The sequence below is a fragment of the Penicillium canescens genome (assembly GCF_028828765.1).
Source record: "Penicillium canescens strain IBT 15451 chromosome Unknown utg000012l_segment0_segment0, whole genome shotgun sequence".
Lineage (NCBI taxonomy): Eukaryota > Fungi > Ascomycota > Eurotiomycetes > Eurotiales > Aspergillaceae > Penicillium > Penicillium canescens.
In genome coordinates this window covers 57,682-84,759 of record NW_026703974.1, presented here as the reverse complement: position 1 = coordinate 84,759, position 27,078 = coordinate 57,682, and the positions used below count along the sequence as shown (strand labels likewise).

General features: G+C 47.5%; 8 protein-coding genes across 8 annotated transcripts; 5 read left to right on the top strand and 3 right to left on the bottom strand.

Moving 5' to 3' along the window:
* Positions 1-6,299: 6,299 nt before the first annotated feature.
* On the bottom strand, positions 6,300-8,439 carry N7446_014028 (FAD-binding oxidoreductase; the record flags this gene model as incomplete). The annotated part of the gene is made up of 7 exons (XM_058522767.1): positions 6,300-6,470; positions 6,526-6,756; positions 6,815-7,495; positions 7,568-7,733; positions 7,792-7,812; positions 7,869-8,290; positions 8,353-8,439. 7 exons carry the CDS (start codon positions 8,437-8,439, stop codon positions 6,300-6,302), a joined length of 1,779 nt encoding a protein of 592 aa, XP_058364860.1.
* A 3,105-nt stretch (positions 8,440-11,544) lies between these two features.
* Positions 11,545-12,156, top strand: N7446_014027 (uncharacterized protein; the record flags this gene model as incomplete). Its single annotated transcript, XM_058522766.1, has 3 exons — positions 11,545-11,709; positions 11,777-11,997; positions 12,051-12,156. The coding sequence occupies 3 exons, from the start codon at positions 11,545-11,547 to the stop codon at positions 12,154-12,156; spliced, it is 492 nt and encodes a 163-aa protein (XP_058364859.1).
* Positions 12,157-14,317: 2,161 nt separating this feature from the next.
* Positions 14,318-16,240, top strand: N7446_014026 (glycoside hydrolase family 3 protein; the record flags this gene model as incomplete). Its single annotated transcript, XM_058522765.1, has 1 exon — positions 14,318-16,240. The coding sequence occupies one exon, from the start codon at positions 14,318-14,320 to the stop codon at positions 16,238-16,240; it is 1,923 nt and encodes a 640-aa protein (XP_058364858.1).
* A 2,010-nt stretch (positions 16,241-18,250) lies between these two features.
* Positions 18,251-18,567, top strand: N7446_014025 (uncharacterized protein; the record flags this gene model as incomplete). Its single annotated transcript, XM_058522764.1, has 2 exons — positions 18,251-18,457; positions 18,508-18,567. The coding sequence occupies 2 exons, from the start codon at positions 18,251-18,253 to the stop codon at positions 18,565-18,567; spliced, it is 267 nt and encodes an 88-aa protein (XP_058364857.1).
* Positions 18,568-19,429: 862 nt separating this feature from the next.
* N7446_014024 (uncharacterized protein) lies at positions 19,430-19,639 on the top strand (the record flags this gene model as incomplete). The annotated part of the gene is made up of 1 exon (XM_058522763.1): positions 19,430-19,639. One exon carries the CDS (start codon positions 19,430-19,432, stop codon positions 19,637-19,639), a length of 210 nt encoding a protein of 69 aa, XP_058364856.1.
* Positions 19,640-20,017: 378 nt separating this feature from the next.
* N7446_014023 (cytochrome P450 monooxygenase) lies at positions 20,018-21,783 on the bottom strand (the record flags this gene model as incomplete). The annotated part of the gene is made up of 3 exons (XM_058522762.1): positions 20,018-20,497; positions 20,551-21,053; positions 21,405-21,783. The coding sequence occupies 3 exons, from the start codon at positions 21,781-21,783 to the stop codon at positions 20,018-20,020; spliced, it is 1,362 nt and encodes a 453-aa protein (XP_058364855.1).
* Positions 21,784-24,083: 2,300 nt separating this feature from the next.
* On the top strand, positions 24,084-25,330 carry N7446_014022 (Zn(II)2Cys6 transcription factor domain-containing protein; the record flags this gene model as incomplete). The annotated part of the gene is made up of 2 exons (XM_058522761.1): positions 24,084-24,152; positions 24,212-25,330. 2 exons carry the CDS (start codon positions 24,084-24,086, stop codon positions 25,328-25,330), a joined length of 1,188 nt encoding a protein of 395 aa, XP_058364854.1.
* Positions 25,331-25,481: 151 nt separating this feature from the next.
* N7446_014021 (RTA1 domain-containing protein) lies at positions 25,482-26,469 on the bottom strand (the record flags this gene model as incomplete). Its single annotated transcript, XM_058522760.1, has 3 exons — positions 25,482-25,951; positions 26,011-26,259; positions 26,322-26,469. The coding sequence occupies 3 exons, from the start codon at positions 26,467-26,469 to the stop codon at positions 25,482-25,484; spliced, it is 867 nt and encodes a 288-aa protein (XP_058364853.1).
* Between the last annotated feature and the right edge of the window lie 609 nt (positions 26,470-27,078).

Sequence of the window (27,078 nt, the reverse complement as noted above, 5' to 3'; positions counted from 1 at the left end):
AAGCATATCTCAAAAAGAATGGGGCAACCATGAAAGGTGCCAAACGGGCCTGGATTTTGCAAAAGCTTGGACTTCTCTGAGTGTCGTGTCTACGGGGGAATCTTCCAGCACCTTCCCAGCTTAGGTTTCGTCCATAGTTTGCCTGTTGTGTTTCTGAAGGCTGTGATTCTTCGCTACTAAAGGAGTCTATGCATTCTTATCCCTTTTTCTTACACAGAGTTACGTCCCCAAGACAAACATTTCTCAGCGGCAGCCACCTATAACCCATGTTCCTGTACTAGTCAAAACCTCTGTTAATATCGGAATAGAAAGTTAGGTTCATCCCAGCTTGTTTGAACGTTGGGATGGTAAGAATGCACTATTCGTTTGTTGTACAATCTTGCCCGAGTGCAGACGATAGAGGATCACTGGGCCTCGCGTACGCTAAGAACCTCATATCGTAATGCCATACTTGGGTTGCTGTAGAATCTTACCACGATGCTAATTTGCCAGCGAAGGTAATAACAACAGGATATTAAAGCAAGAGGCTTGCTGCTGACAGAACCGCCGCACCATTAAACGGAGGAATGACGTAGGAGTGGCAGAGACGTACATGAATTAGGCAAATCTGGAAACTCTTACCATTCTCCCATCTAGTGTCTTTATACTTGTTGGTATCACCAGTTAGGTACCGTGTACGCAGTTAAGTGAACAGTATTCATGCTCCTAAAGCGAAAGTTGATTGATTCATGTATATCCTTCTTCTGTCTCTGTCTCCTCTCTTTCCAACTACCCCTGAATCCGTCTCAGCGCCAGAGCCGCAGCTTAGCGCAAGATTACATACACCAAGCAAAGAAATGTGATCTATCAGTCGCTAGCGGTAAGTTACGGCTCGCGTGTTCTGACAGAAGGATATATCCCGACAATACTTGCACAAGCAAAGGTCAACACGTTTTGCTGATAGTTCCATCAGCTTGATTGTTGGCGGCCTCAACAGGTTATCTTGCTCTCTTAATCCATCTGTACTGTATTAACATTAATGCACAGCTAAAGCCTGAAATGGAGACCCGTATTCGCTCAACCGGTCATTTTGATGATCAAAAGCTGCATACTTTCAACGGTTGACAGTCTTACTACGTTCGACTGCGCCAGCAAGACATATAATGATACTTATATCATTCGTTCAGGGATTAATTAGAAATGTTGATTATCGTCAAACTGATTTGTCACTTTTACCATATTTTAACACGACAATATAATATGGACGCGTCCGCTGATCTGTTTGAGATAGTCGCGTTATCTCGTGTGTTAAACCGCAAAGTAAGATCTAATTGAGAGCTGCATGGTATCATGTGTTCTGCTTTCAAAGTTGAAATACGTGCTTATTTTGGCGTTAGACTACTGCTACGATGTAGTTTTGATGAACCCATGATGGGGAGGGGCGTAAGCTAAAGGCCACCACATTTCTCAGAAGTCGTAACAAGACTGGCAGTGCTAAAAGTGATAATTGTAACGTTGACTGTCTTGCATACGCGCTTTCCACAGGATCTGTTGATATGACGTTTTCTCCTTTCCATGGGCGCGGCTTATTATAAATCAGCCACAATGAAGTTGTAATGCGAGTATCGTTCTTGCAGGATAGGCAGGGTGAATTCCAACAAACAAAAACCGGAGAAGAATGATGAGACGCCCTGCTAGATCACTGTCATTCCGCCTGAGAATCTTCTTCGAACGCTATTGATGAGCCGCGTGACAGGCGGGGGCAGGAATGAGTCCTCATCGCCTTCATCCGCCATATCCTGGCCCAGGTCATCCGTAGGTGCGCTTTCCAGAATCACTGTGTCTGCCTCGCTGTTTTCGTCGTCCTCTGGGCGCTCGTCAATACTCGCTTCAGCTGGGCTCCACTCATCCTCGCTGATTGGTTCAGGCCTTTCTGCCTCTGTTTCGAACTCCTCCCATTCTTCGTTACCTGCCTTGTTACGTTCTACCCGGCTGATCAATTGCGTCCCTCTTTCAGATTCCTCCGAGTACGCATACATCACTAGGTCTTGCATGGCCGACTCATCTAAATATTCCCCACGCGCATAGCAGATTTTTTGTGCAACTGTGAAAAGTCGCTCTGTGCCAGCACCTGTAGCCGGAATGGAGAGTAGATCTCGAGCCAGTCGAGTGAGAACAGGCCACTCGTGTTGATGGTCTTTCCAGTAAGCACATGGCGAAGTATTGACAACCCCTGTTGTGTGTCAGTAGTCAGCAGAAAGTATAGTGAGCAGTTGTTCAGACCTTCGCGAAGATATTGATCAACTTCGTCTTGCCCACTCCTTGAACTACCCGCCAGACCAGCTAGTGGATGCAGAAGCCGGTCGAGCCCCAATAACTGCGGAGAGCAAGACAGTCCATTCACACAAGACAAGCTTGTGGGCATTTGCGGCCGATACTGTAGGTGAAAGATCCTGAGATATTCAATGTAGCGCTCGGGATGGCCCAAGCCTTGCGATGACGAGGCGCCATCGAATGCGGACACTTTATATTGGGGCGCAACGAAAGTTCCAGTGCCATACATGACCCCAAAGTCCTGTAATGTCTTTTCGTAGACTTCTCCAAGTTCCATCTTCATGGCAAGCGACGCCTCAAGTAGTGTCCGTTTCCATGGAGCTGATTTGCTTCTCAATATTTCAGCTGACTGGTCGATATGCGTCATTAGTATCTTGAACACGAAACAGACTTTGTGGACTGTCGCCTCTTTCGAGGCCAGGAGGGCTGTAGTGAACTGGATGAATGGCATTGTCAGCTGCAGGACGTAGTCAACCTTGCGCCAGTCCGTATTCGTCAATTTGTACCGTAAATTCCCCCTTTCCTGGCAGTACTGGTCGATAAATCTTCGCAATCTGCTGGCTCGCTTCAACATCAAAAACACCAAATTCCAGCGGGCGTTTGCATCGTCCAACGGCAAGAGTCGAATCCCTGGGGGCTGAAGACACAAGAATTCATCGCGCTTCCCGGGGGTCTCGTTGACAAACTTTGCAAACGATCGAATCTGCAAGACACAAGGGTCAGAGCTGTTTCTCGTCAAGAGGACGGAGGACATTCACCTTTTCCAAAACACACATTATTTCTTCGCCATCTGAAGGTTCAGTCCAACCATTGGCGTGTGATATTGCTCGCACATTCTCAACCCTTTCCCTTTCTGGGGAGCTTGTGATGTTTTCGATATACCGCCAAAGACAGAGCTGGATGACCTGCACTGTGCCAGGAAGCCCAACAAAGCACTGCAGACGGCTGATACCACCAGAGGAAATCAACTTCTCTTGTAATGACAGCACCAGATTCTCGTCGACCCTATAGTCAATTGTCACGCTGAATATCCGACCAAGCAGCCCTTTGTTCCCGATCAGTGCAAGTATTTGATCACCCGGGTCAGTCCCTGTCTCGGGCCTGCAAAGTAGCTCGAATCCAAGCAGCACCTCTCGGTAGCTCCACTCTTTATCAAAGTAATACGCAGTAATAGCCATGAAGTCCCATCCGAGTGGACTCTTCCAACAGCACAAGGCAATCGAAACTTTGGAGTCCCCGGGCAGATCCTGCAGTTGTGACTCTTGGTAGGTAGTTGCCACATCGTGCATATGCTGGCGGAGTTGTTTTGACGAGGGAAGCTCCAAAACTTGAGGTCCGGCATAGACCAGGTTCAACAATTCCCTGAATGTGGGTTCTTCCGTGAGCCCAAATGGAAGATTTGCGGATGTAATTGTCCGCAGAAGCTGTTCTTTGAGCTGCGCCTTGGTGAATCTGCTCCTCTCGGGGGGAAAGCCCGCACGGGCCTCCTGGATTGCACCTGGGGTGACAGCGGAAACGGACACCTTCTCCTTGCTTCTGCGACAAGAGTTAGATTTCAGGTGCTTACCCATTGCGCTTGTCCCATGAGATTTGTGATGTGGGTGATGTGGGTGATTCAGCGGCGTGAGGCAAGACCGACACACTACCTTGGGTCGACCAGACCTGAGCTCTGCCACCTGGTCAAAGTGCCTCCACACCTCCGAGGAGCGCGACTCAGTCGACCATCTGAATTTATATTGTCCATTTTTGGTCAGTTGTTGTCCATATTCGGTCTCCAGCCACCACGATAAGAATTCGTGCTCCTGGGCGGTCTCGTAGAGCACCCAATGTCGGCGGTCGGGTGCAAACCGCGTGAGGTTGGCCGAGGGGCTTCTCGGTCGAGCTTCCAAAGCAACGATCCTTGAGTGGCCAGCGAAAGACTGTAAGTCGTTTCTTAGGTGAGAATCAATTGACTGCATCCGGGGGAAGACATACCGAAGACCGCGATACTGGAACAGATGACGGGTCTGAGTCTGTCCCAATTGAAAACATCGCGCTGAAGAGGTGTTTTACTGGCGAGGAGACCCGTCGATATAAATAGGATCATAGGCAAACCAAGCGAGACGGATGTTAGGGTTTTATGGTAGAGCGACCGCTGGGTCCCCGGAATCAGTCAATGCGTCAGACATTATAACATACCTTAGTATCCTGACTAATCCGTCCATTTGCCTGTTGAAGTTGTCGAATTCCGTGACCAGTTTGGAGAAACACCGATGTTTGGGATGAGATAAATCCAAAGTTCTCAGTTTAAACAGCTCGCAAATTGAAATGTCGGCGGTGTTCCCGGCTCTGCTTTGCCATTGTTGAGTCAACGCGGTACAAGTTGCAAAATGTTTTACTGCAAGCCTGTTGATGATGGGTTTGTCGGATTGCTGATGGTTTCACTGGCATCGATATGGCCCGCGTTATAATGAAGCATACGCAAGGAAGTCAACGATCAACGATTCTCAACGCCTAATCTGGTCAACAAGTCTGCCTCTGAGCGGGTCTTCCTCAGTAGGAATCTAGTGAATCAACTGTCTACTGGGTTTGCACCATAAGCTGGGTTGAATTATTCCCGCACGACTCTGAGGCTTCCATCCGCCCTCCAAGAATTACTGCGCCCGTTAGGACACCGCCTAGAAATGGTCAGGACCATAGAGTCATCAAATAGACATTTTGACTATATAAGCGGGCGGCGCACCAGTAAATAGGCGGGAATTGAGAAAGCATATCGAGTCTACTCACTCAACCCAAAGCTCAACGTACCTCCGGTGCATTCCTTTGACACCGGAAGCGCGCTAGCCTTTCCTAAAAAGTGCGAAACTTTTGATATTGACTTCTCACGCTGCAGCCTTTCAGCAGACATATTATAGACGGACTCTATGCAATCAGACGGCAACATGGATAGCCAAATCATTATGCTCCCTCACATCCCTCCAAACATTTGACTTGTTAAAGGCAGGATTATGAGAACGGGATAAACCGATTTTTCCACTCCTCAATCACACGGTGGAAAGATGATAGGTTCTATTCGGGACTGTTGCGTGAGAGCCCCTTGCGTCGGGCCCACGATATCCCGTGCTGGACATCGCACACAAATATCGCCTGGCCTTCCCCTCCCTCGAAAAGAACATCGCCGTTTCGAGGGAGAGCCGGGCTCTCTCCGCGACGGTTTCTTCCCGCCCACCGCGGAACCCCCTCATGTATATACCACGTATGCTCTCGCATAGCTATTTTTCCTCCTAGAATATACGGAGTGCCACGGGCCCGCCTGCAGCCCTCACGGCGCTGTAGCCCTCCGTCAACGAGGCCTACATCGCCAGTGTTCAGACCGCAGGTGCCCCGTGCGAGCCAAAATATCTCATCCGTCTCCATTTGTGCCAGTGTAGCAATGGTTAGAATAGAAGAATGTCCTTGGAGACGGTGCGGAATACTAGTTAGGGTACTGGGCTTCCATTTAGTCCCCTTCTGGTTCTGTTATATTCTCAGGCGCATGAATTTCCGATCGCCTTTTAGTAGCCAAGTCTCCTCATGTAATATAATGTACTATCTGATAGGCAAAGACGTTTGGCAGCCAGCTTCTCGTTAAATTATGCCTGCAATTTACGGGAAATTGAAAGACACAAAGTCAGGAAGCGAAATTGAGTACAAATAAATATCTCATAAGGTCCTAGCTCAGCGTTAGCATTTAGTCTATCGTAAATTCTTGCTACAATGTCATATCTTGGCTGAGCGATCAGTTCCCCTGGTACAACAGACAAACATGCCATACAAGAACCTAATTTCTCATAGTACTTCTGCAAACTAAACAAACTTTCTGTAGACAGATATCCTGGCCAGAGAGGTACACAATTGCATGCCCAATAAGTAGTACAGTGCGTGTTCTAAAATACAAGCAGTAAGAATAAGTTACCTAATGCTGATTGACATTAAACATTTCTCCCAGAGGCACAGAAGAAATGTGATTACAAAGCCCTGCACAAGGACCCGTTCTGGTGTTGAATTAGCTGTGCACTGCCAACACAGGTTCGGCACCACAGAATATTGTCCGGATCGTATTTCTGCTTGATTGCCTTAAGACGCGGGTAGTTGGGGCCCCAGAAAGACCATTGCCAATCAGGCTCGTAAGGGTTTGCCTAACATATAGAATTAGGTTCATTGTTTCGAGACAAGTAGAAAAACGGAAATCACCTCGTTAATATATGATCCGCTGTCTGGTGCGAGCTGGCGGAGAGCATATCCCTTGCCGTAGGTCATTTCGTTTATCACCTCTTCAGCAACTTCATCAGGCAACGTGTCGTTCCACTCCTGCTCTGAAATGAGATGAACGACTGTTTTTCGCCAGGCTGGGTTCAGTGCATTATCCATTGGTGTCTTGCCAATTGTCATGGTTCCGGACAGTGAAGGGTTAGACACCCCATTCTATGAGTGTTTTTGTCAGTAACCCGTCTCATACTCCATACTAGGGTAGGAGTCGTACCTCTGGCGCCACGAAACGAGGTCCAATCTCTTCCAATGTTCGGGCAAACATATCTGTATCTTCAATAGCTCTCCGGGTTACAAGCCTTGAAGCTCGAACGCTCCGCTTCGTGCCCACTCCGCTAGCATCCGCCAATGGTCCCAATTTCTCAATCAGCTCGTACCAGGTCTCCGTCCAAAGCTGAGAGATCTCTGTAATTACAGATGAATTGGCGCTTTTCAGGGCGCTTTCCAAGGGCCGAATCACCTTTCTTGCTTCTGCTGCGTTGCTCACGTTGTAAACGAAGATCGTGTTATGAAAACTAATCGGCGGTCCAGTAATGGTGTAATATCCAGCGTACCCGGCATCCTGCAAATCCGCCATCTCCCTGTGTACTTTTGCGACGGTATTCCACCACTGCTTTGGAGATGTGTGGTTTCGCGGCGAAACATCGATGTTGACAATTCCCACTGAGGGCATCGGATGGGCCTTGACAGTAACGCTGATGATCACTCCAAAGGTGCTTCCACCCCCTCCACGAATCGCCCAAAATAGATCGGAACAATCCCGCTCATTCACTCGAATGAGCTTTCCTTGAGGCGTGACAAGTTCTGCCTCGAGAATGCTATCCGCCCCCATCCCATACTGACCGGTGGCATATCCATGACCACCTCCAGCAGACCAGCCAACAACTCCAACATCCTGAGGGTTTGTTAGACTTGGAAAAGGAAAACTGTAGAAGGAAGGGACTAAGTTGAAGCCGAAATATCATACCGAGTTTGTTCCTCCAACAGCAATAGCGCCATGCTTTGCCATCGCCGCAAACAGCTCGCCATCCTGAATTCCCGCCCCGACAGTACCTGCCATATGGGGTTCACAAGTATCACAGGCTTTGAACGATTTGTGAAACTGGAATCCTTTCATGTTGTGTGTCCAGATACTGTGCATGTCAGCGGAATGGCCTAGGCTGGGGTCCAATCTTGTAGGCGAGCACATACCCTAAACTACCATATGCCGAACTAGTAACTGTGTTAGTGCAGGGATTTTATGCTGGTGGAGTCAATATTGAACGAACCTCTTTTCGGGATTATGGCCCGTGTTCTTGACGTTCAAGCGGAGATTATTTTTCCTAGCAAATCTGATTGCAGTCTGCACATGTGCCGCCGTCGTTGCATTGACCACATACGGTGAGAGATTACCTAGCGAACACCCTTTCGATGTCGCATTAAGGTCCCCTGATATACTGGTCCCGTTCTGGTAAAGTGGCTGGCAAGCAGCACCGGACCAGGATGGATCGAGAATGCTATACGGATTCGAGGAGTGGAAAGGAGAGGTGGTCCATGCATCAACAATGGCCTGGCACTCTGTGGCGTTGAAGTTGTCTTCAGATTTGTAGCAGACAGAAGCCGGTGGGACGGTCTTTAGCAGCCGCCCGGAAAGGGTTTTGTTGAAGGCTGCCCATTCGCCGGCAGTTGGCCAGCATGCATCAGAAGGGCTCTAGCAAATCGCGGATCAGTAATCGCCTGAGACGACGCGCACCAGAGAATTATGGCACTTACACATTTGCAGTTGGGCACAGAAGAAGCAGCGGTGGTGAGTTGGCTGCCCAACCCAAAGGCAATAAAGGCGTACAATGACAGATGCATCTTGAAGAGCTACTATGAGGCCTTGTTCTGCCTCTGGACAGGACCTGAGCTTCGGCTCCTTTATATACTATGAACTCCAGCCGAGTTAACGCGCTCGTATACGTTTACATCGGGAAACTTGTCTGTGGGGAATGGGCCTACAATGATGACGATCAGCGCCAGTGGCACCGTGCTGTGCGTCGCAAGGAAAATCGCTTCTGTTTCACGGGACGGGATTTTGATGATGTAATGAGCCACTCCATCTGAAATGGTCTTGAGAGCTTGAGCAGTGAGGCCAACAAAAACAACTTCTTACTTTGGATTTTTGATGGAAACGTGGCGCGGGGGACCTTGGGTCTGGTGCTGCCTACTCGCAAGGCCTCATCACCGAGGTTAACCCGACCTGCCCGTAATCGTATCAATAACCCAATCTCGTAGGTGGGTCCAGCCACCCCTTATAGTTTTTGAGCCATTGAAACGAAACACTAATTGTGACTAAGCACTCACCGACAGTCGGTCCCCTCCTGTCAGTGAGCCAATGCCTAAACACAAACCAATGCCTAAACACAAAAAATTCAACTATTCAATTTCAAACCCAATTCTCTCCACCAAAACAATGCCGTTTTCTACCGAAAAAGAAGAGATCTTGCTCTCAAATGCCCTTGAAGCCTATAATTCTGGTCAATTTAAGAGTATCAAGTCTGCAGCCTCCCATTTTAACGTGTCAAAGTGGAAGCTGCGAAACCGAAATGAGGGCCGACCGAGTAAAAAAGGGCGTGCAGCTACCAATAAAGCATTAAATGAGTCGCAAGAGAAGTCTTTGATTCATTGGATCGAGCTCCTTAATTCGGTCTATACACCACCTAATGCTTTTGATATTGAGGATGCTGCAAATCGCATTTTACAATACTGCGGTTCCGACCGACGGGTTAGTAAAATGTACGGATATCAATTTATCCAACGTTTACCACCCCATATTACCCTCCGAACCCAAAAACCTATAGAAAAAGCGAGAATCGAGGCTGAATCTCACGGTGAATTAATTCATTGGTATGAGGTTTTTGGTGATTTTCTCAAAAAGAATAAGTGACAAACTAAAGGAGCGGTCAAATACCGCTATGGCCTTTTGGGATAGGCTTGTTCATCGTTCACCCAATTTCCCCTAGTATTTGTATGGTATTCGGGCTAAATTCGGATACGGTGTCATAACACGCCAGAGCACGGACAGTAGACTCCAGAGATCGCTGAACCGATCTACACACCTTCAATCAATCATCAGATTCTATTGGACATGTGCAGTACTAGCCAGTACATTAATTCCTCATCCTGACAATAAGATCCAAGCCAATGAATTATATAATTGGGATGAAACTGGCTTTCAACTAGGCATTGGAACAAAGGAAAATGTCGTGTCTACCCGCCAAAATGAGACTATTGGAACCGGTGGAATTGGTCAGAATATTACTGGCATTGAATGTATTTCAGCTGATGGCTGGGTTATGCATCCTTGGTTCTTGATTCGCGGTTCTGAGCATATGGAAGACTGGTTCGAAGACGACGATAATATAGCCAATTACCGGGTTATTAAACCAACTTCTAAAGGCTGGACAGACGATACAACTGCAATTCAATGGCTATTGGACTTCCATTTCGTCACGAAAAAGCGAGTTACCAAAGGTAGACCTAGAGTTCTACTTATGGACAATCATGGTTCTCATGGAACCCCGGAATTCGAGCATATCTGTCAAAGTTTTAACATCATTCCTTATTGGTTTATTCCAAAAATGACACATCGATGTCAACCTCTTGACGGTAAACCATTCTCAGTTCTTAAACAGCGTTTTCGGCGGAAGAACAATGAGATTGAACGCTGGGGTGGCGATGTCAATGATAAACGGCATTTTTTTCGAATGATCAAAACAGTCCGCAAAGACACATTCAAATCGCAAACTATCAAATCAGCATTTGCGGATACTGGCATTTGGCCTTGGGATCCAAAACTTGTTCCTGATCAAATTGATCCTGGGTGGGAAGATGAACCAGTGATTGAAATTTATGGTCATACGCCCTCCCCCGAAGCCGAAATCCCAAGTTCACAGACGAATTCACCACCAAATACACCTCACAGATGGTCAAAAATTGAGGATAAACTCGAAACAATCCTCGAAAATGATGAACCAGACGTTTCAAAACTCCAAAAGCATGTAAAACGTGCTATTCGTGGAGGTAAACAGGCGCTTCAAGATCTGAACCTTGCAAAACAAACGATCAAAAGGATGCAAAAACACAGAATTCCGATTAAAAAATCACGACGTATTATAAAAGGAGCTTCAAAATCCCCATTATCATCAATTGCGGGCAATATCAGAGTTCATCGACGTGCTGCGAACGAAAACAGAGTTGAGATCTGTCGTGAGATCGGAAATGCAAGAATTCGAGACTATTGGTATCGCGCCCAACAAGCTCTCAAAGAAAAAGAAGAGGCATCAGGAGAGAGAGATTATATTGATGAAAATAGTGAGCTATTTAAATGGGTAGATCCAGATGATATGTTGGGAGGAAATTAGGTTTGAAATTGAATAGTTGAATTTTTTGTGTTTAGGCATTGGTTTGTGTTTAGGCATTGGCTCACTGACAGGAGGGGACCGACTGTCGGTGAGTGCTTAGTCACAATTAGTGAGAAGGCCGCTGATCGTGCCGCACTCGGCTGGTTCCTGACCCCTTGACGAAAATTTTTGGTGATCAAGATCCATTGGCGTACCCCTTCGTGGAACGTTTACGAAACCTAGCAGAGAGGCAGCAACGTTTCCAGTTTTATTTAGCATTATCGAAAATAGCCCAGCATCCATCTGCCCATGATCTACATGCCTTCCGGCTATAGTATTGATGTCTATATTGGGGTAACGGTACGAATGCAACTGGTAGTTTGTCGCCCCTGGGCCTCCAACCTCATATCAGGTAGAGATTTTGTTACTCTCAGAATATAAACGGCATGATTTCCTCCTCCCTCAGGATCGAATGGACTCCGATTTGTATAGGAGAGTGTCTAGCACAGCAAGTGTCTACAATCAGATCAGAACCTGACCTTCAAGTCATTCACCAAATTCCAAATTTATCGAAACCACTATGTTGCGAAAACTCAACGTCGCCACAGACGACATCCCTAGAACGAAGTTCAGGCTTCATATCGCCATAGGCTCATTGGTCGCATTAACATTCATCCTGATCATTGCCCGAGTGGCCGACAGCGGAACACCACGTGCCCGAACCAATACTTGGGGTATTGCAGTGGTAAGCCTGCCCAAAATACGAGATGAGACCGCATTGCCGATTCTTAAACTGATATCATTCGTACTAGTGCGTAAAATCAGCCGTTTTCATGACGTACCAGATTTGTACCGGCCATGTTGACCGTCTTAAAAAATGGCACAGCACAAAAGTCAATGTTGTTTTGAATGTGATAGATACGGTTTTCTGGTTTGCGCTTTTCATCATCTCGATTCTCGGTGCTGCGGCCTCACGCAGTACCTCAAGCCGTGTGTTGGGGGTGATTGTTATTCTTCTGACTATTGTTTTGTGGTAAGTGTTCTAGAAATCGTAATGTGTTTTGAGCTAACCGCTTGTTTGTACAGCCCAATGGTTGCCTTTTTTACCTTCATATGCATGTGTGAGCGGCGTTATTTCAAGCAACATGGGACACTGCCGGGAGAAGCGGCGAAATATCCTGGCGGTGTCTAGGCGAGCATCCAGGGTAGACGGGTAAAACACACGGCTCTTTGCAAAAGGCAGACTAGATTTTGTACCACATGGAGTAGTGTCAGTGTTTAGAAGACTAATTCACGCTCTTATACACCGCACTATTCAGGCATGCTTCAGTTGACTAAATAATAATCTTATTTACATAAGTTTATGCATTTTACCGACTGTTCCGCACATAGCAGATTAGTTCAAACGTTCTTAAGCCATCATAGGCAATGTGGTAGTCTTGACCTATGTCCAGAGAACATGCAAACGGTCGCCCTTACCACCGCACCGAAGTAATCCCAATTGCAGATTTCTACGCACTTTTTACTATCCCTTTACTATTATCATCGCCCCAATGCCCTGGCTGATAGACAGACTATTAGAGCATAGTTCTGTAGTATCGTGGGATATAGAGTACGGAATTAGTTACTAGTGACATCATTCATAGTTATACAAGGGCATTGGAGAAATAGAAATAGCTCGTCAACAATGCTTGCAAGCCTGTTATCCTTTTTGTCGGACTTCAACGTTAAGCTGCGGCAATGTGGTGGGCTCATAGACGCAGCAAGCGAATTGTATAAACACAAATAACTCCAGATTTCTTGCGAAACACCGTACCCCGCAGGTGAGGACGATTGGGGTGGCAAACAATTAGGAGGATGTTATTCAAGGTAGCGCGGAGTATGGTACGATACAATATTCTAGCCTGCAACCTAGTGCTATCGTTATTCTCTGCTATGCGATATTACGGAGCCTTACAGGTTATCTCTAAACCTTCTCCACAGCTAGCGCCGGCTCTGAGCTAGATACTTTGTGTGGTGTATGGGGAAATTACTTAAGGAAGGCAGAATGAAGCTGTTGTCGGAAAGTTTCAACGAACCGCAAGTGGAGGTTAGAATGGTTCAGATTGCATGAAAAAGGAAAGATCCTCTAGAGCCTAGATCTAGCTTCAATACATTATATGGCTGGAAGCTACTATCCGGTAAAAAGAGATCAAACAAAGGGACTGTTGACTACTTACTGGCTTCTAGCGACTTCTAAAAGCCGACAGCTGTATCATCCATACACACGTAGCCTGGGCCAGATGCTTCCGCTGGCTGGTTCACTATTCCCCTCCCGCTTGATGCTCGGTTATATATATTGCGGGGCCGATCCCTCAGCTGTTTACATAGGCTAGCTGCTATGTTGTCACATTGTGCCGTGACCCTCAAAAGGATTTCTGGTTGCTTTTTTGAGTTGCTCACAAGGAGCGTTACTAGCTAATGTGTAAGGGGCTATTCTTGAATCTCATAGCACCAAGTGTTTGAGATCACGTAGTCCTCCTATGTTTTAGTATGAAGCCCGGTTAGCTGACTCCGCGGCGCGCCAGGGCGCCAGGAATCGTACTCGTTTGCATAGCCACATACGGCCCCTGGAAGTCGTCGGGTTAAACCAAAAGGATACAACCGGTATGACGGCGAAGCGGGGTAGTAACTACCTTCCCCGCGAGTCCCCAGGATGTAGATAGTTTTCCACTCTAGGAGGGGTTACCACGGAGAGTATTTGCTTTTCGCAACAGGAGCCGTCGGGAATGAATAGTGATATTGCATATTGGATACTAGCCACTTGGGAGTGTATTGTGGACGCTTCTGATGGCACAGAATCTTGAGCAGGAAGCGACACCCATGCCGCTTTCAACCACCGACAGGATCCCACGGGCGGATTACCCCACGAATTGACTGACCCGCCTTCGTGCCGAGGGTTTCAGCACGAAAGCGAGTAATCATGAACTTCATCGTGGGTGGCATGGTTGTATTGGGCGAGGGCGTGCCCTGACGCTCCTCTTTAAACAGTAACATCGTCCGATACTGCGAGCTTGGCAGGTTTGGCCACTTAAACAAGGAAGTAGACACATTCTTGGCTGCAACCTAGGATCAATTATTACATGATCAAACCAAGCCGTCCACAAGGTTACATCGGCAATGCTATCGCGGCCGTCGTAATACCCACCCACCAGGTGCCCACAATGGCCTGTATAAATACGGACCTCCAAGCCTGTGATGACACTCCCTCACATCCATTGCACCTCAGCCTGCGAAATTACCACACCGGCTAGCACCGCAAGATCCCAAGCTCCTGAAAGACAACACGGAAGTGCAGCCGATCCAGGCCCAACATGCGCATCATCCCCGGCACCAAGGGCCTCTATAAACTTGCTCTCTGCTCGACGCTATTGCCGCTTGAAGCATTTTCATCGACGGCGTCACCCCAGACCTCGGTCTCTAACCCCGCTACGAACCTGAGTGAGGCACTTCCTCCGTACCGGAATGCATCCTTGTGTGTTAAAGAGAGGGTCGAAGACCTCCTGAGTCGAATGACTCTCGAGGAGAAAGCTGGGCAAATGTTCCAGCTGCAAATCTTCATGGGTCCTAATGGTACATTTGACCCTGGTGACCCTTCTCGACAACGAGGCAGCACCGTTGAGAGGGTTACCAAGAAGTTTATGACCCATTTCAACGTGGCCTTCGCCACTGAGGAAACGAAAGCCAACGCAGAGTTTGTCAATCGTCTTCAGGAACTAGCAATGGAGACGCGTCTTGGAATTCCAGTCACGCTTTCAACCGACCCTCGCCACGCGTTTCAAGAGAATGTGGCTGCTGGCTTCTCCGCCGGCACCTTTTCGCAGTGGCCGGAGCCCATCGGACTTGCAGCCATAAGAGATGTGGACTTGGTTCGGAAATTTGGGGAGATTGCCTGTGAGGAGTACATTGCTATGGGTATTCGAGTTGCGCTACACCCACAGGTTGACGTGACGACAGAGCCACGATGGTCCCGTACCAACCACGGCTTTGGTGAGGATGCCCATTTAACTGCGGAGCTTGTAGAAGCTTACATCCAGGGCTTCCAGGGCCGTGGCAACTTTGGAGCTCACTCGGTTAGCACTGTCACAAAGCATTTTCCGGGCGGCGGTCCAGCAGAAAACGGGGAAGATTCGCACTTCAGTTACGGAAAGAACTCATCCTATCCCGGTAACAACTTTGAGTACCATCTGATCCCATTCAAAGCCGCGATTGCAGCGGGTACTCGACAGATCATGCCTTATTACTCAAGACCTCAGGGTACTCAATACGACTCCGTTGGATGGGCCTTTCAACGACAAGTCGTTACTGAGCTTCTTCGGGAAGAACTAGGTTTTGATGGTATTGTACTCACCGACTGGAGCATCATTACTGGCTCAAGTGCCACCGGTGAGCTTATACCCCCAAGGGCGTGGGGTGTCGAGAACCTGACTGAACTCGAACGCGCTGCCTTGGTCCTCGATGCAGGTTGTGATCAGATTGGAGGTGAAGAGCGCCCTGATATCATCATCGAGCTTGTTAGGCGTGGTATTGTGTCAGAAAAGCGCATTGATCAGTCTGTCCGCCGTTTACTTCGAGAGAAGTTCCTCCTCGGCCTTTTTGAAAACCCCTTCCTCGATGTTGACATGTCGGAGAAAATGGTCGGCAATGCCTACTTCAAAAAATTAGGCGAAGAGGCCCAGCGCCGAGCGTATACTTTACTCACCAACAAAGGCTCGATCTTACCACTTCAACCTGGCCCCGAGATCAAGTTTTTCATTGAGGGTTTCAACGTTACATATATGGATAAGCGTCATCTTACCGTTGTGGAGACACCTGAAGAAGCCGACTACGCTCTTCTCCGTCTTGAAGCTCCGTATGAGCCGCGAAACGGCACGGTCGAGAGGAATTTCCACGCCGGGTCCCTGGCGTACCCTCCAAGCGAGCAGAAGCGTCAGGCAGCGATTTACGAAAGCGTCCCAACCATTGTTGACATGCTCCTTGACCGACCCGCCATTATACCTGAAGTCGTCGAAGGTGCCTCGGCGCTTCTCGGCAGCTATGGCAGCAGCCCCGATGCGTTCCTGGATATTGTCTTTGGCATTGCCTCACCCGGGGGCAAACTTCCGTTTGACCTACCCCGATCGATGGAGGCTGTGAAAGCGAGCATGGAGGACGTGCCGTTTGATACTCGGGATCCGGTGTTCAAGTTTGGCCATGGTCTGAGCTATTCTACCGCCTGTTGCCCCAAACCTACATAGACTATTAAGCCTCGAGAATACCAAAACCTGATACATAAGCGTTCTGAATCGGAAACAAGCAGTAGTCTTCTGTAGCGCTCGTGAGTTGTTTCGAGTCCGATCGCAGTTCAGCCCCGCGGCTCAGATTCAATCCCGGAGAGGAGACAACCCTCCCCGACTCAAGAAGGTCGGCAAAGTTCCGAAGCTCTCATGGAGTCAAATGCCTTGGCATTGGCCCGATGATAACCGGACCATCCCTGAGCCCCAAGAGGCTCAGCCTCCTGTGATGATTTGGTACCAAGAAACACCTTGGCCATCGGATCGTTTGAAAAAATCATTTCCATCACGGGTCTATTGAAGCGACGTGCACAGTCCCATGGCGAGTGGCCCGAATCATCCTGTAGATCAGGGTCGCTGCCACTAGAAAGTAGCAGATGCACGAACCCTATTCTACCTGAGAAGACTGCTAGGTGGAGCGCCGTTCGGCCGTGTTTGTGCTTGATGTCCACCTGGACTTTGGGTTGATTTAAGACGCTCTTGACCCAGTATTTCTCTAGAACGTATGTGTTAGCACCAGGGCGACAACAGCTTTTGCCACATACATACCACGAGCCTTCTCCGTAATATAGTTCTGACTATAAGAAGCTCTCTTCTCCCTCAATCTGTCCCCAGATTGTTGTAGTATTGCCCCAGTGTTGTATCAAGGATCCAAAAGATCACCCAACGGATAAGAAGCAAGATAAGTGGAATGTAGGAGAAACAAAAGCGCCATGCTTTTCCAAATTGGTAATTGCCCATGGGCATCGACACGTAATGTTGTGGGCTCTATTCCCACGTAACAGTGTCAGAATCAATCACGCACGCGCGCTGGAATGGAACACTTGCCCGAATAAATTGCGTCAGGCTGTTAACTTGGTCGATCACAGCAGGAACTAGCTGTGAGCCGGAGCCTGCAGGACGGTTATTCCAATGGTCTGCTAGACGACTCATAGGGCCTGAACAAACATCCCAAACCATGTAGATAATTCAAGGGTGAGCTGGCTGGTTAGGAAACTGTATCAATATTACCCGAAAGGTCTATCTCTATGGTGTGGTCGGCCCGGAAAGGAAAGAAAATAAATCACCGGAATAATTTAATAAACAATGTACTGCCTAATTAACCAGCCACCGAATCACACACTAGGGGCAACGTGATACAAGGGCTAGCAAGTCGTGGAAAAGCATCTGTTCCTTTTTTTCCCCTTAAAAGTCATTGTGGGGATTTTCATCTTCTGCTTATTTCCTCTTTGCCCATTGTCAGATCGGCACTGCTCCACATCACTGAACAATAATGAGTCCACCCTCAGTGTGACAAAAGAATCTCAGTGAAATCCACCCCGTGGTTGTGTCCCCGTTTAGGTCCAACCCCAGTCTGACAGGGGCTATCCAGAACGAATTTCTATGTACCCTGGAAGAGCTCCTCCCCTTTCAATTTCAACATCTCCGCGTTCTGTCCGAAATGGAAGATACGGCACCGGCCGTTTCAGATAACCTTCCCGTTGTGCTGGTATATTGCACTAGCTCTCAGGGCCGATGTAAGTTGCCCACGGAGGCGATTCCCGTCTTGATTTTAACCCTGGCAAAATTCGAATGCATTGGTTGTATGCTCAACCCAGGCAAAAACCACATTCCTACATTGGCACTCTGCAACTCACGAGTAGTCATTGCGTCTCCTCTGCTGCTTCCAGGTACAGCAGATCTCATGCTTGGTGACCTTCTAGGTCAGCTGGTTTCGGCATGCAAACTCCGCAAGCCATCGCTTAAAAAGACAGAGCGATGAACGGATGCTTTTCACGAACCTTGTTCCTGGGAATATCGACCAACCCTGAGTACAAATGACATGAGAGTAGCCGCAGCAACTAGGGAATGTTCGTACTGCTTCAATCTTCATGACGCAGCCAGTGGTATCCGCAGAATATAAGAGTCAGCCTTGCCCTCAACTTAATACTGCATCTCCTCCTTCGCAAAGAACCGCCCCTATTCAATCTCATCATGGTGGACCGGAAACTCATACTTGGCACGCAAATCCTCACTTTCCGGTTACATATGGCTTTGGAAGGACATCCCATATTTCAACCAACAGAAGAAATCAAGCCCAGGCCCGGTTCGCCGAGAAAGTTGTTGCTGGCATCCGCTTTGGATGGCGGCCCATTTACTGAAGACGGAAGCACGAGGGGTCCTTGCGCGTCATCGCCCGATGTAAGTCTCATGTAATGCACATTCTGGGAATTGGAACTGAAAGATCACAGTTTCAAATCAAATCTCCGTCCTCGCTGGATGCACTATCCGACTGCGAAGAGGAGACCTGACTTGCTGTAGCGTTTGCGAAGGGCCTGGCTCTTTGACTTGGAACGAATGGCGATGTGCTATTTTCGGTGAATGTGGACAGTAAAGATGCATTGTTTCTAGAAAGGTAGCTTTGGAGCTACATGAGACTGGTGCAGTAGCCTTAGCGGTACATTACGTGGCATTGCATCTATAGGGGCCTTCCTAGCTATCGAAGGTCTGCTCAGCCAAGTCCATGGTTTCACTGTTTGAAGCACAACTTCAAGTCCCTCTGTTCTGGGCATGAAATCTATTTTATTTCCCTGAGCTATTGTACAGCAATTCGTTCTAAGTCATCCCACCCTTCCTAGCTATCATCATCTGTTCGTTCGGGATTTAAATATCTCGTTGTAAGCCTTGCCGGAGAAACCCAGTTCGAAGCCCAAACGGCGTTTTTCCTTGATACTGTAGTGGTATAGACGACTGTCACAAGAGAACAATGAGCGGCGTGGCTGTTGATACTTTTTACCGAGCCGTCGAACGATTTCTGGACATTGGATCTCATGAACCTTGCAATCCTCACAATAGGAAACTGGCGATCCTTGACATAGTCTTCCGAGTGGGTTTAGAGATCTTATCCTCCAAGGCAAATAGCTGTGGTCTCAAGCAAGTCAGGATCTCTCTATACAATGCTCGATCCATAGCTCTCGTTCACTTGCTTTCCCTGGAATTGAAACTCATTTGACTCTGGCAACTTGTTCTTTGAGGATATGTAGTCATTACACAGCGCGTTCGATCTTGCAGAGTAACCGAGTTCACAATCACCGCCCATCACCGCCTTCGGCGATGACTTTGATTATGCAAAAGAGCCAACTCTTTCCGTCCTCACCAAGGTTTAGCGCTGCCATGGTTCATATTTCCGACCGGAACCTACTCCCACAGCCACCGACAGTCTCGATCGCGCATGGTGAAGGTGCTGTTTCTTCCGCGCGCGAAAATCCCATACCGAATGGCAAGAAGCAGCGTATTGGTGTCCTAATATGTGGCCCTCCGTCCATGCTGCATGATACCCCGGATCGCCGCAGCGCTGGCACAGAAGCGGACACTTGGTGGTGAGGCCGAGGAACTGTATCTGCACTTGGGACCTTTTGCGTGAATGCTCGTTGCTCGCACTCGCAATGTACATTGACTCACTATTTCTAATAAAGCTAGTAATTGCTTTTCTGTTGCGGACTCGGAGTCCATATTAGTGATCTGATATTCGCTAGAAAGCTATATATACCTAGGGATCTCTATAAACTTATCTGATATTCTGTTCCCTCAATGCTTATTGATAGTGCGAGTGTGTATGTGGTCGCTCATAAACCGAAAGAATATCCGCTTTCAGTGAGGTGCTGGTCCTCGAATGACAAGACAGGTAATTTAATTTACTTTCGACAAGGCAAGTCTGACGAACATGTTAAAAAAACTGCATTATTGCTGTAAGATTCCTCGTTATCGCGGGCACCATCTAATGTGAATCAACTCTGGCCGCTCTATGTGCAATGTAAGGAGAGACCGACTATTTTGCAACACCCCCAAGGCCTCCATTTTGGCTTCTTCAAGACTTATACCCGGCCTTGGTACAATCTGCACCGACGTCTGGCGCAGTAGAGTGACAATAACGGCTAATATCTCGAGTTGGGAGAATTTCCTTCCCGGACATGCTCGAGGGCCTTCGGCCCATGCAAAAAGGTGGTCGACCTTTTCACTGTCGAGGTTCTTCTTACTCAACCATCGATCTGGCTTCCATGAGAGAGCGTCCGAGCCCCAATAATGTCGATTTGTGTGTAACGCTGGCGTAAGAATGTTGATCAGAGTACTAGCCGGGATCAAAATTCCTGATCCGCCGGAGCTGGTGATGGCCTGGTCTTGATCGGGAGATGTCCTTCGGAGAAGATTCACGACCGGGCCATAAAGTCGTAGAGTTTCGTACTAGGTGTTCAATCAGTTCCTGTCGTGCATTGAATATGACTGCATTATGTTACCATTATTGCTTTCAGCCGAGTAAGTCGATTAAATACATCCTTGTATGAAATCTCTTTATCCAACGGTATCCCAGAGAATATCTCATCAATTTCTTGAATGACCCAGTTTTGCCAGTCAGGGAAGATAGCCAGAAGATAAACAATGTAGACCAGCGTGTTGGCGGTCGTTTCATGACCGGCGAACATGAAAAGGAACAGGTTGCTTTCTATTTCTTCGTCGGACAGCATTTGGGCATCGCGTAAGCTTAGCATAGAAGAAAGGAGATCATTTTTTGTTGACGGGTGGCGTCTTCGATAATTCACCAGGCCTGTCAAGACGGACTTGATCTCTTGATAGCTTGCACGAAAGGCATCACGAGACCTTTGTCCACCCTTTCGAACCTCGGGGTTTCTCAAAATCATTTTGAAAAAAGTTTCGAGCTGCTTCATTGCGGTATCGGTGACCAGACTGGCCGCTGCATTGTTATCGTCGTTGTCCAGGCCAAGGCACGCTTTCAGGAGAACTGCAAAGCTTAATCGTATCATGTTAGGATGAGTACTGGACATAGAATCCTGAGACCTGAAGTGTTTCAAGATGTTGGATGCTTCAGAACAAGATGTCTTCCACACTGCTTCGTGGATTGTCTCCGAGAATGCTACAGCGGTACATCGGCGATGACGGTTCCAGTCTGCGCCATCAACCTGTTCCAACATACCCATCAGTCGACTTCACAGATGAAGGAATCGGTGTTCGGCAGGAAGGTGAAGGGAGACACCATACAGTAGCTAAACTTTTCCCAAATATTTGAAGTTTTCCTGGCAACCAACTTAGCACCTCCGGATAGCCGACAAGGTTCAACGTTCGTTCGGCTTACTCGTAAAGTCAAGAGGCTTAGGGAAGTCTTTCTTCCGCATGAGAATTTCGCTGGCAGCTTTTGAGTCGGCAATGTATAGCTCGCAGCCAGCCGGAGTGACGATCGCAAACATGTTGCCATACTTTTCGAAGATGGCATGCTTTTCCCGGAACACCCATTGCGGCCGTAAAATTCGAACAAAAGGAAAGATCCTCTGCCAAGAAATAGGTAAGTTACCTTCCATCAGAGTCTGTATGTGTCCCCATTGTCCATGGTATATAGGAGAGACGATCACGGGGACTTTTAGTCGCTGAGCAATGGACCAGTTCCGACAGAGAGGGAGGCCCAGGGCACCAACACCCCAGGCAGCAAGAATTAGTATCAGCAAAGAGAGGAGCATCGCTGCAAGTGAGCAGAAAATAGTAAGCAGAAAAACCGCAAAGAATAAATAAAGAGGTGGCTGTAGAGATACCTACTCTCTATATCGTGCTACGTACTCCGTACATCGATCGATTTCGGGATAACGGACCCACATGGTCACCCAGATTTCCAATTCTAAAATAAAAATCTAAATATTTGAAAGTGGGGTTCGTGTTCGTACTCGTGATTTTATCTGCTTCCGGATCTGCGCACCGACACAACCCCAGCATCATCTGACTTATGGATTGGCTCCGTCGGTAGTCTCCAATATTGCCTCCCTAGACTGAATTTCCTGTAGCCGTGTCACAGGACCGCCCCGCGAGGTGTCCCACAGCCATAATGCAATTAACCTCCATAATGCAAATTTCCTACCTTTTCAACTTTTACGCGTATTTCTACCCACCAAAAATGCCTAAAAAAGCTCGTGATGAAGAGGATCTGCTAGCTAAGGCATTATATGCTTATACTACGCGAAAATTTTCATCTCTACGTAAGGCTGCGGACCATTATCGCGTGTCTTATTCGAAGCTTCGCGGTCGCAAAAACGGACAGACATCTCTCTCCGATCGCCCTACCACCAATAATGCATTGAATTCGAATCAGGAAAATGCATTAATTAGCTGGATCGAAGTGCTAAATTCTTGCTATACACCTCCAACTGCAAAAGATATTGAAATTGCCGCAAATCGCCTGTTGAAAATAGCGGGTTCGGAGAGAGTTGTTAGTTCAATGTATAGCTATCGGCTTATACGGCGTCTACCTCCACACATCAAGCTTATTACCCAAAAATCAAAGGAGTCTTTACGAATTCAAGCTGAGGACCCTGGAGTTATTAGCCATTGGTATGATAGGCTTGAGTGTCTCTACCGTGAGCATGGTTTTGAACCTCATAAGATCTATAATTGGGATGAAACCGGCTTCCAAAATGGCGAAGGACTTAACCAACACGTCGTCTCTACGCGCCAAACTGCTAGTATTGCTACTAGAGATCGAGGTGAAACTATTACTGGCATTGAATGTATTGCCGCTGATGGCTGGGTGATGTTTCCGTGGTTTCTAGTCAAAGGTAGCGTCCACATGGAAGACTGGTATAGTAATATGTCAACCTCTTCTTCGGCGTACAAAATTATCCACTTAACGTCTAGTGGCTGGACGGATAGTGAGACTGCTTACCGATGGCTATGCTCATTTCATGAAGCCACAAAAAACCGCGTACGACGTGGGCGACCGAGGCTTTTGCTAATGGATAATCATACGTCTCATACAACTATCGAATTTCTCGATTTTTGTAAGGAAAACCTGATTATTCCTTGGTATTTTGTACCTCACACGACTCATATATGTCAGACCCTTGATGCTGAGGCTTTTTTAAGCCTAAAACATGAGTTTAAAATGGCGAATACTGAGGTTGTGGCGTGGGGTGGAAGCAACGAAAAACGCGATTTTTTCCGCAATATTGACGCCGTCCGACGCCACGCCTTAAAGTCCAAAACTATCCAAACCTCGTTTAAATCTACTGGTATCTGGCCACTAGATCCGACACAAGTTTTGGGTAATTTAGGGCAGTATTCGGACGAAGAGACCTTACGTATGTACGACGAGCCGTCACCCACCCGCGAATTCCCAAGTTCAGCGACCAATTCTCCGCCCAATTCTTATGCGCGTATTGAAAAATTGGAGAAGACAGTTTTCCCGCTACTTGATAACCCGAATCCTGATTTACATAAAATTCGGAAGCATCTACGGCGCGCAATTGATGCCGGAAAATCGTCTCTATACAATGCGGAACTTGCTGAGATGAGTCTTGCGCGCGCCCTTAGCCATAAAACGCCTGGGAAAAAACCTACAAAAAGCAAGCGATGGGTGAAGGGTGCTACAAAGAGTCCCCTTTCATCGATTTCAGGCAATAGGCTAGTACAGCGAAGGTGTGAGAAAGAAGATGAGTCGAAGCTTCGTGCTTGGCGGAAAGACGCAGAGAAAATGGCGGCCGATTTGGCGGCTAAGGAATTGGAGGAAACACTTGAAAATGAGGAGGTTGATACATTATTGGCTAATGAGGCTATTGATGGGCTTTATTTCATGGATTCTGGACCTTATACGTCTAAAAAGTGAGCTAGAAGTTGAAGAAATTGAAAATTTGCATTATGGCTGTTAATTGCATTATGGCTGTGGGACACCCCCTACCCGGAGGGTTGGGGGTCGTCCCGTGACACGGCTATGCCTCACACGAGTACGAATGCGTGCACAGCCACTATATCTTCGAAACGCTTACAGCTAGATATGGCCACGCGCCGCTCTCATCAAAAATCACGTCATGGATGCTCCAATTGTAAGCGAAGAAAAGTGAAGGTATGCGGTCATCTTACCTTGAATGGACAGAAACTGAACCTGATTGATAATTCCATCAGTGTGATGAGACGCGGCCATGTTGCCAGAATTGCACTCAGCGCAATGACACATGCGTCTACATCTCGCCAGTGCCTTTTGTTTTTGCAGGCAAACCAGAGAAACCGGGCAGGTCGTCATCAAAGACTGCGCGTGGTGCAAAACCTTCGACCGAGGGTGGCAGCTCCGAAATATCATCACATGCCGTCAACAACTATATTTCTGTCTTGGGTACGACAACGGCGGCAGCTCCGCTGAATTTGGATCACCTGGAACTTGAGCTACAGTGGATAATGCATACTCACAAGCTATTCGCCAGAAATGAGGAGACAAGAAAAGTCTGGGAAATACCAGTGCTTCAAGAAGCACTACATACTCCGTTCTTAATGCACGGAATACTGGCCATTTCCGCATTGCACCTTGCTCATATTCGCCAGTATGAGCGCCAAACAGAGTGGCTCAATATCGCGATCGTGCATAAGAGCACGGCACTGGCTCTCTTTTCAGAACAACTGCATCACATTGACGAATCTAATGCTAGAGCTATGATGAGTTTTGCCGGAATTGCAGTGGTGTTCAGCTTTGCGAGCGCACTTATTTGCTCCAACTCTGACGAGGGACCCAGTCTAGAGGCCTTGGCAGATATTCTGATTTTGGCTCGCGGAATTCAGACAGTCGTGGGCCAAGCAAAAGAATTTCTTCGACACAGCAATTTTGCGCCTTTATTCGATGTCACTAACCCCGAGGTGGCTGTCCCTGATGATGTTCTTAGGGCGCTCGATCATCTTGAACGCCTAAACGCTCAGTATGGTCAGCAACCAGACATTCAAGGTGGAAAATCCTACGAGCCTGCAATCCGGAGCATGAAGGAGCTAGCCCCTTTTACCTATGCAGGGCCTACGTCATTGACAGTAGTGGGCGGATGGGCTATTCGATCTTCTCCAGAATTTTTGGAAGGGCTCAAAAACCGCGAGCCTTTTTCCTTAGTGATTCTTGCGCACTTTTGCGTGTTCTTGCACATCACTCGAGAGAATTGGTGTATTGGATCCTGGGGTCGGATCGTTCTTGGGGAAATATTACAAATTTTGGATGCTGACTGGCAATGTCATATAAAATGGGCAGTGGCGCAAGTTTTGAGATAATAATTCATGATCAGCGATGAATGGATTGATTATTATTCAACTTTAAATTCCGGCGCGAGGCTTAATTAGAAGACATCTGTTCAAACAGTAATAGACCATAAACTCTTTATGTATCCTCCTCACATAGAAATTTTTATGCAACTGTCTCTGCTCATACTTCTCCCGAGGGACCCGTCTCGAGCGCGGAGCCTGGAACAAACTCGCGGGTCCAAATAACTTTCTCCGAGTACTTGTGGCCGCGGCCGATCAAGCAGTTGATCTCGCTGGGGTGCTCATACTGAAGAACAAGCACAGCAATGAACATAAGGAGGGCGTCGAAGACATAGATAAAGGCCTCATGCTTCATCAGATATCCATCATATCCTTGCAGGTATTCCACGACGCGAATGACAGAACGAATCAGAATCAAAATACTGGCTGTGTAGAGAGCAATCATATGGTGCGCCCACAGACCTTTCAACTCCACCGAGCGGGCGGTCGGGGCCTTAGAGATGCGAGATTGGAAGACAATAGCGCTGATAGTAAAAAGACCGAAGAAGATGATTTGTACGAAGAGACCGCCGATAATAATGTGTTCGCCAGTAGTTGGATCATTTCCATTTGAGACCATAAGTCCCGCGCCTTGAAATCAATCAGTTTAATTTCTTGGTGAGCATCTTTGGTTGGAAGAATCTAGGTACCTGAGGCCTGCATCAAGAATGAAAGCACATCGCCAGCGACGAAGATTTTGGTGAGCCATCCTATCCTGATGACCGAGAGTTTCTCTGCGTCAAGCATATAGATAATGCGTCCGAGGGACATATAGATACTCGCAGCAAGGAAAGCCGGCGCAATCAAGATCAATGCGCTTTGCATGATATATGGGCCCTTGGTGAAGTCCGGGGCCTCAAATGATGCAAGTAAACGTCCGATATAACCAATAGTCTCCACTAGAAAGGTATGAACTGATCAGCATTACGTCGGAATTAAAGTAACCGTGATCTGGACTTACAGATTGCGCCAATAAAGAAGGGAATCATGAACCATGTCCTTGTCCGCACAAGCTGATAGAAATGTAAGACACTGCTCAGCCCGAATAGAACAGTGAATATGACTGCCGCCGCAGTAGACGGCGTATAGTAGTAGAAGATGAACTCCATTGCTGCTATATTTTTCCTTCTGTATAGCCGGGGGAGAACGAGTCAGGTCTGGACGGGTCGAGTGTTGTTAGATTTGAAACTGGAAAAGAGACCGATCGAACTGAGACTTTATATTTCAAGATCAAGCGAAAGGCCAAAATTCCAATACAAGGACACCCGATTTAGGGGTACTCCGTACACGTACCCCTACCCCTGTTTCTCAAGCTTATTTGCTTCGTACTCGTTCCATGCTCCGTTGCGGGAAGGCTGAAGTGGGGCGTTGAGTACTCGCCACTATTTTTGCGACTGTTTGTTCGTGTTCGTGACTTTGTCCAATTTAGGAATGATTCGGTTTCTAAAACGACAATAACCGAAAATTCCTTTGTGACTGGGGTCTCTCAATTTTGACTAGACAAAATCTAAATGGATGAATTTTATGATCCGCTGAGGGATCCTCTAGAGAACCACAACACCCGCCTACCATCCAACCAAACCTCACGACTACTTAGATTTTGAGCGACCTGAGACAGTGGTCAGATTGCTGCAATTTCTCATAGCTAAGTTTACCATTTAAATACAATGAACCCTAGGAGCCTGTAAATCGTTTTCGCCGCATACTTTTTACCGTTT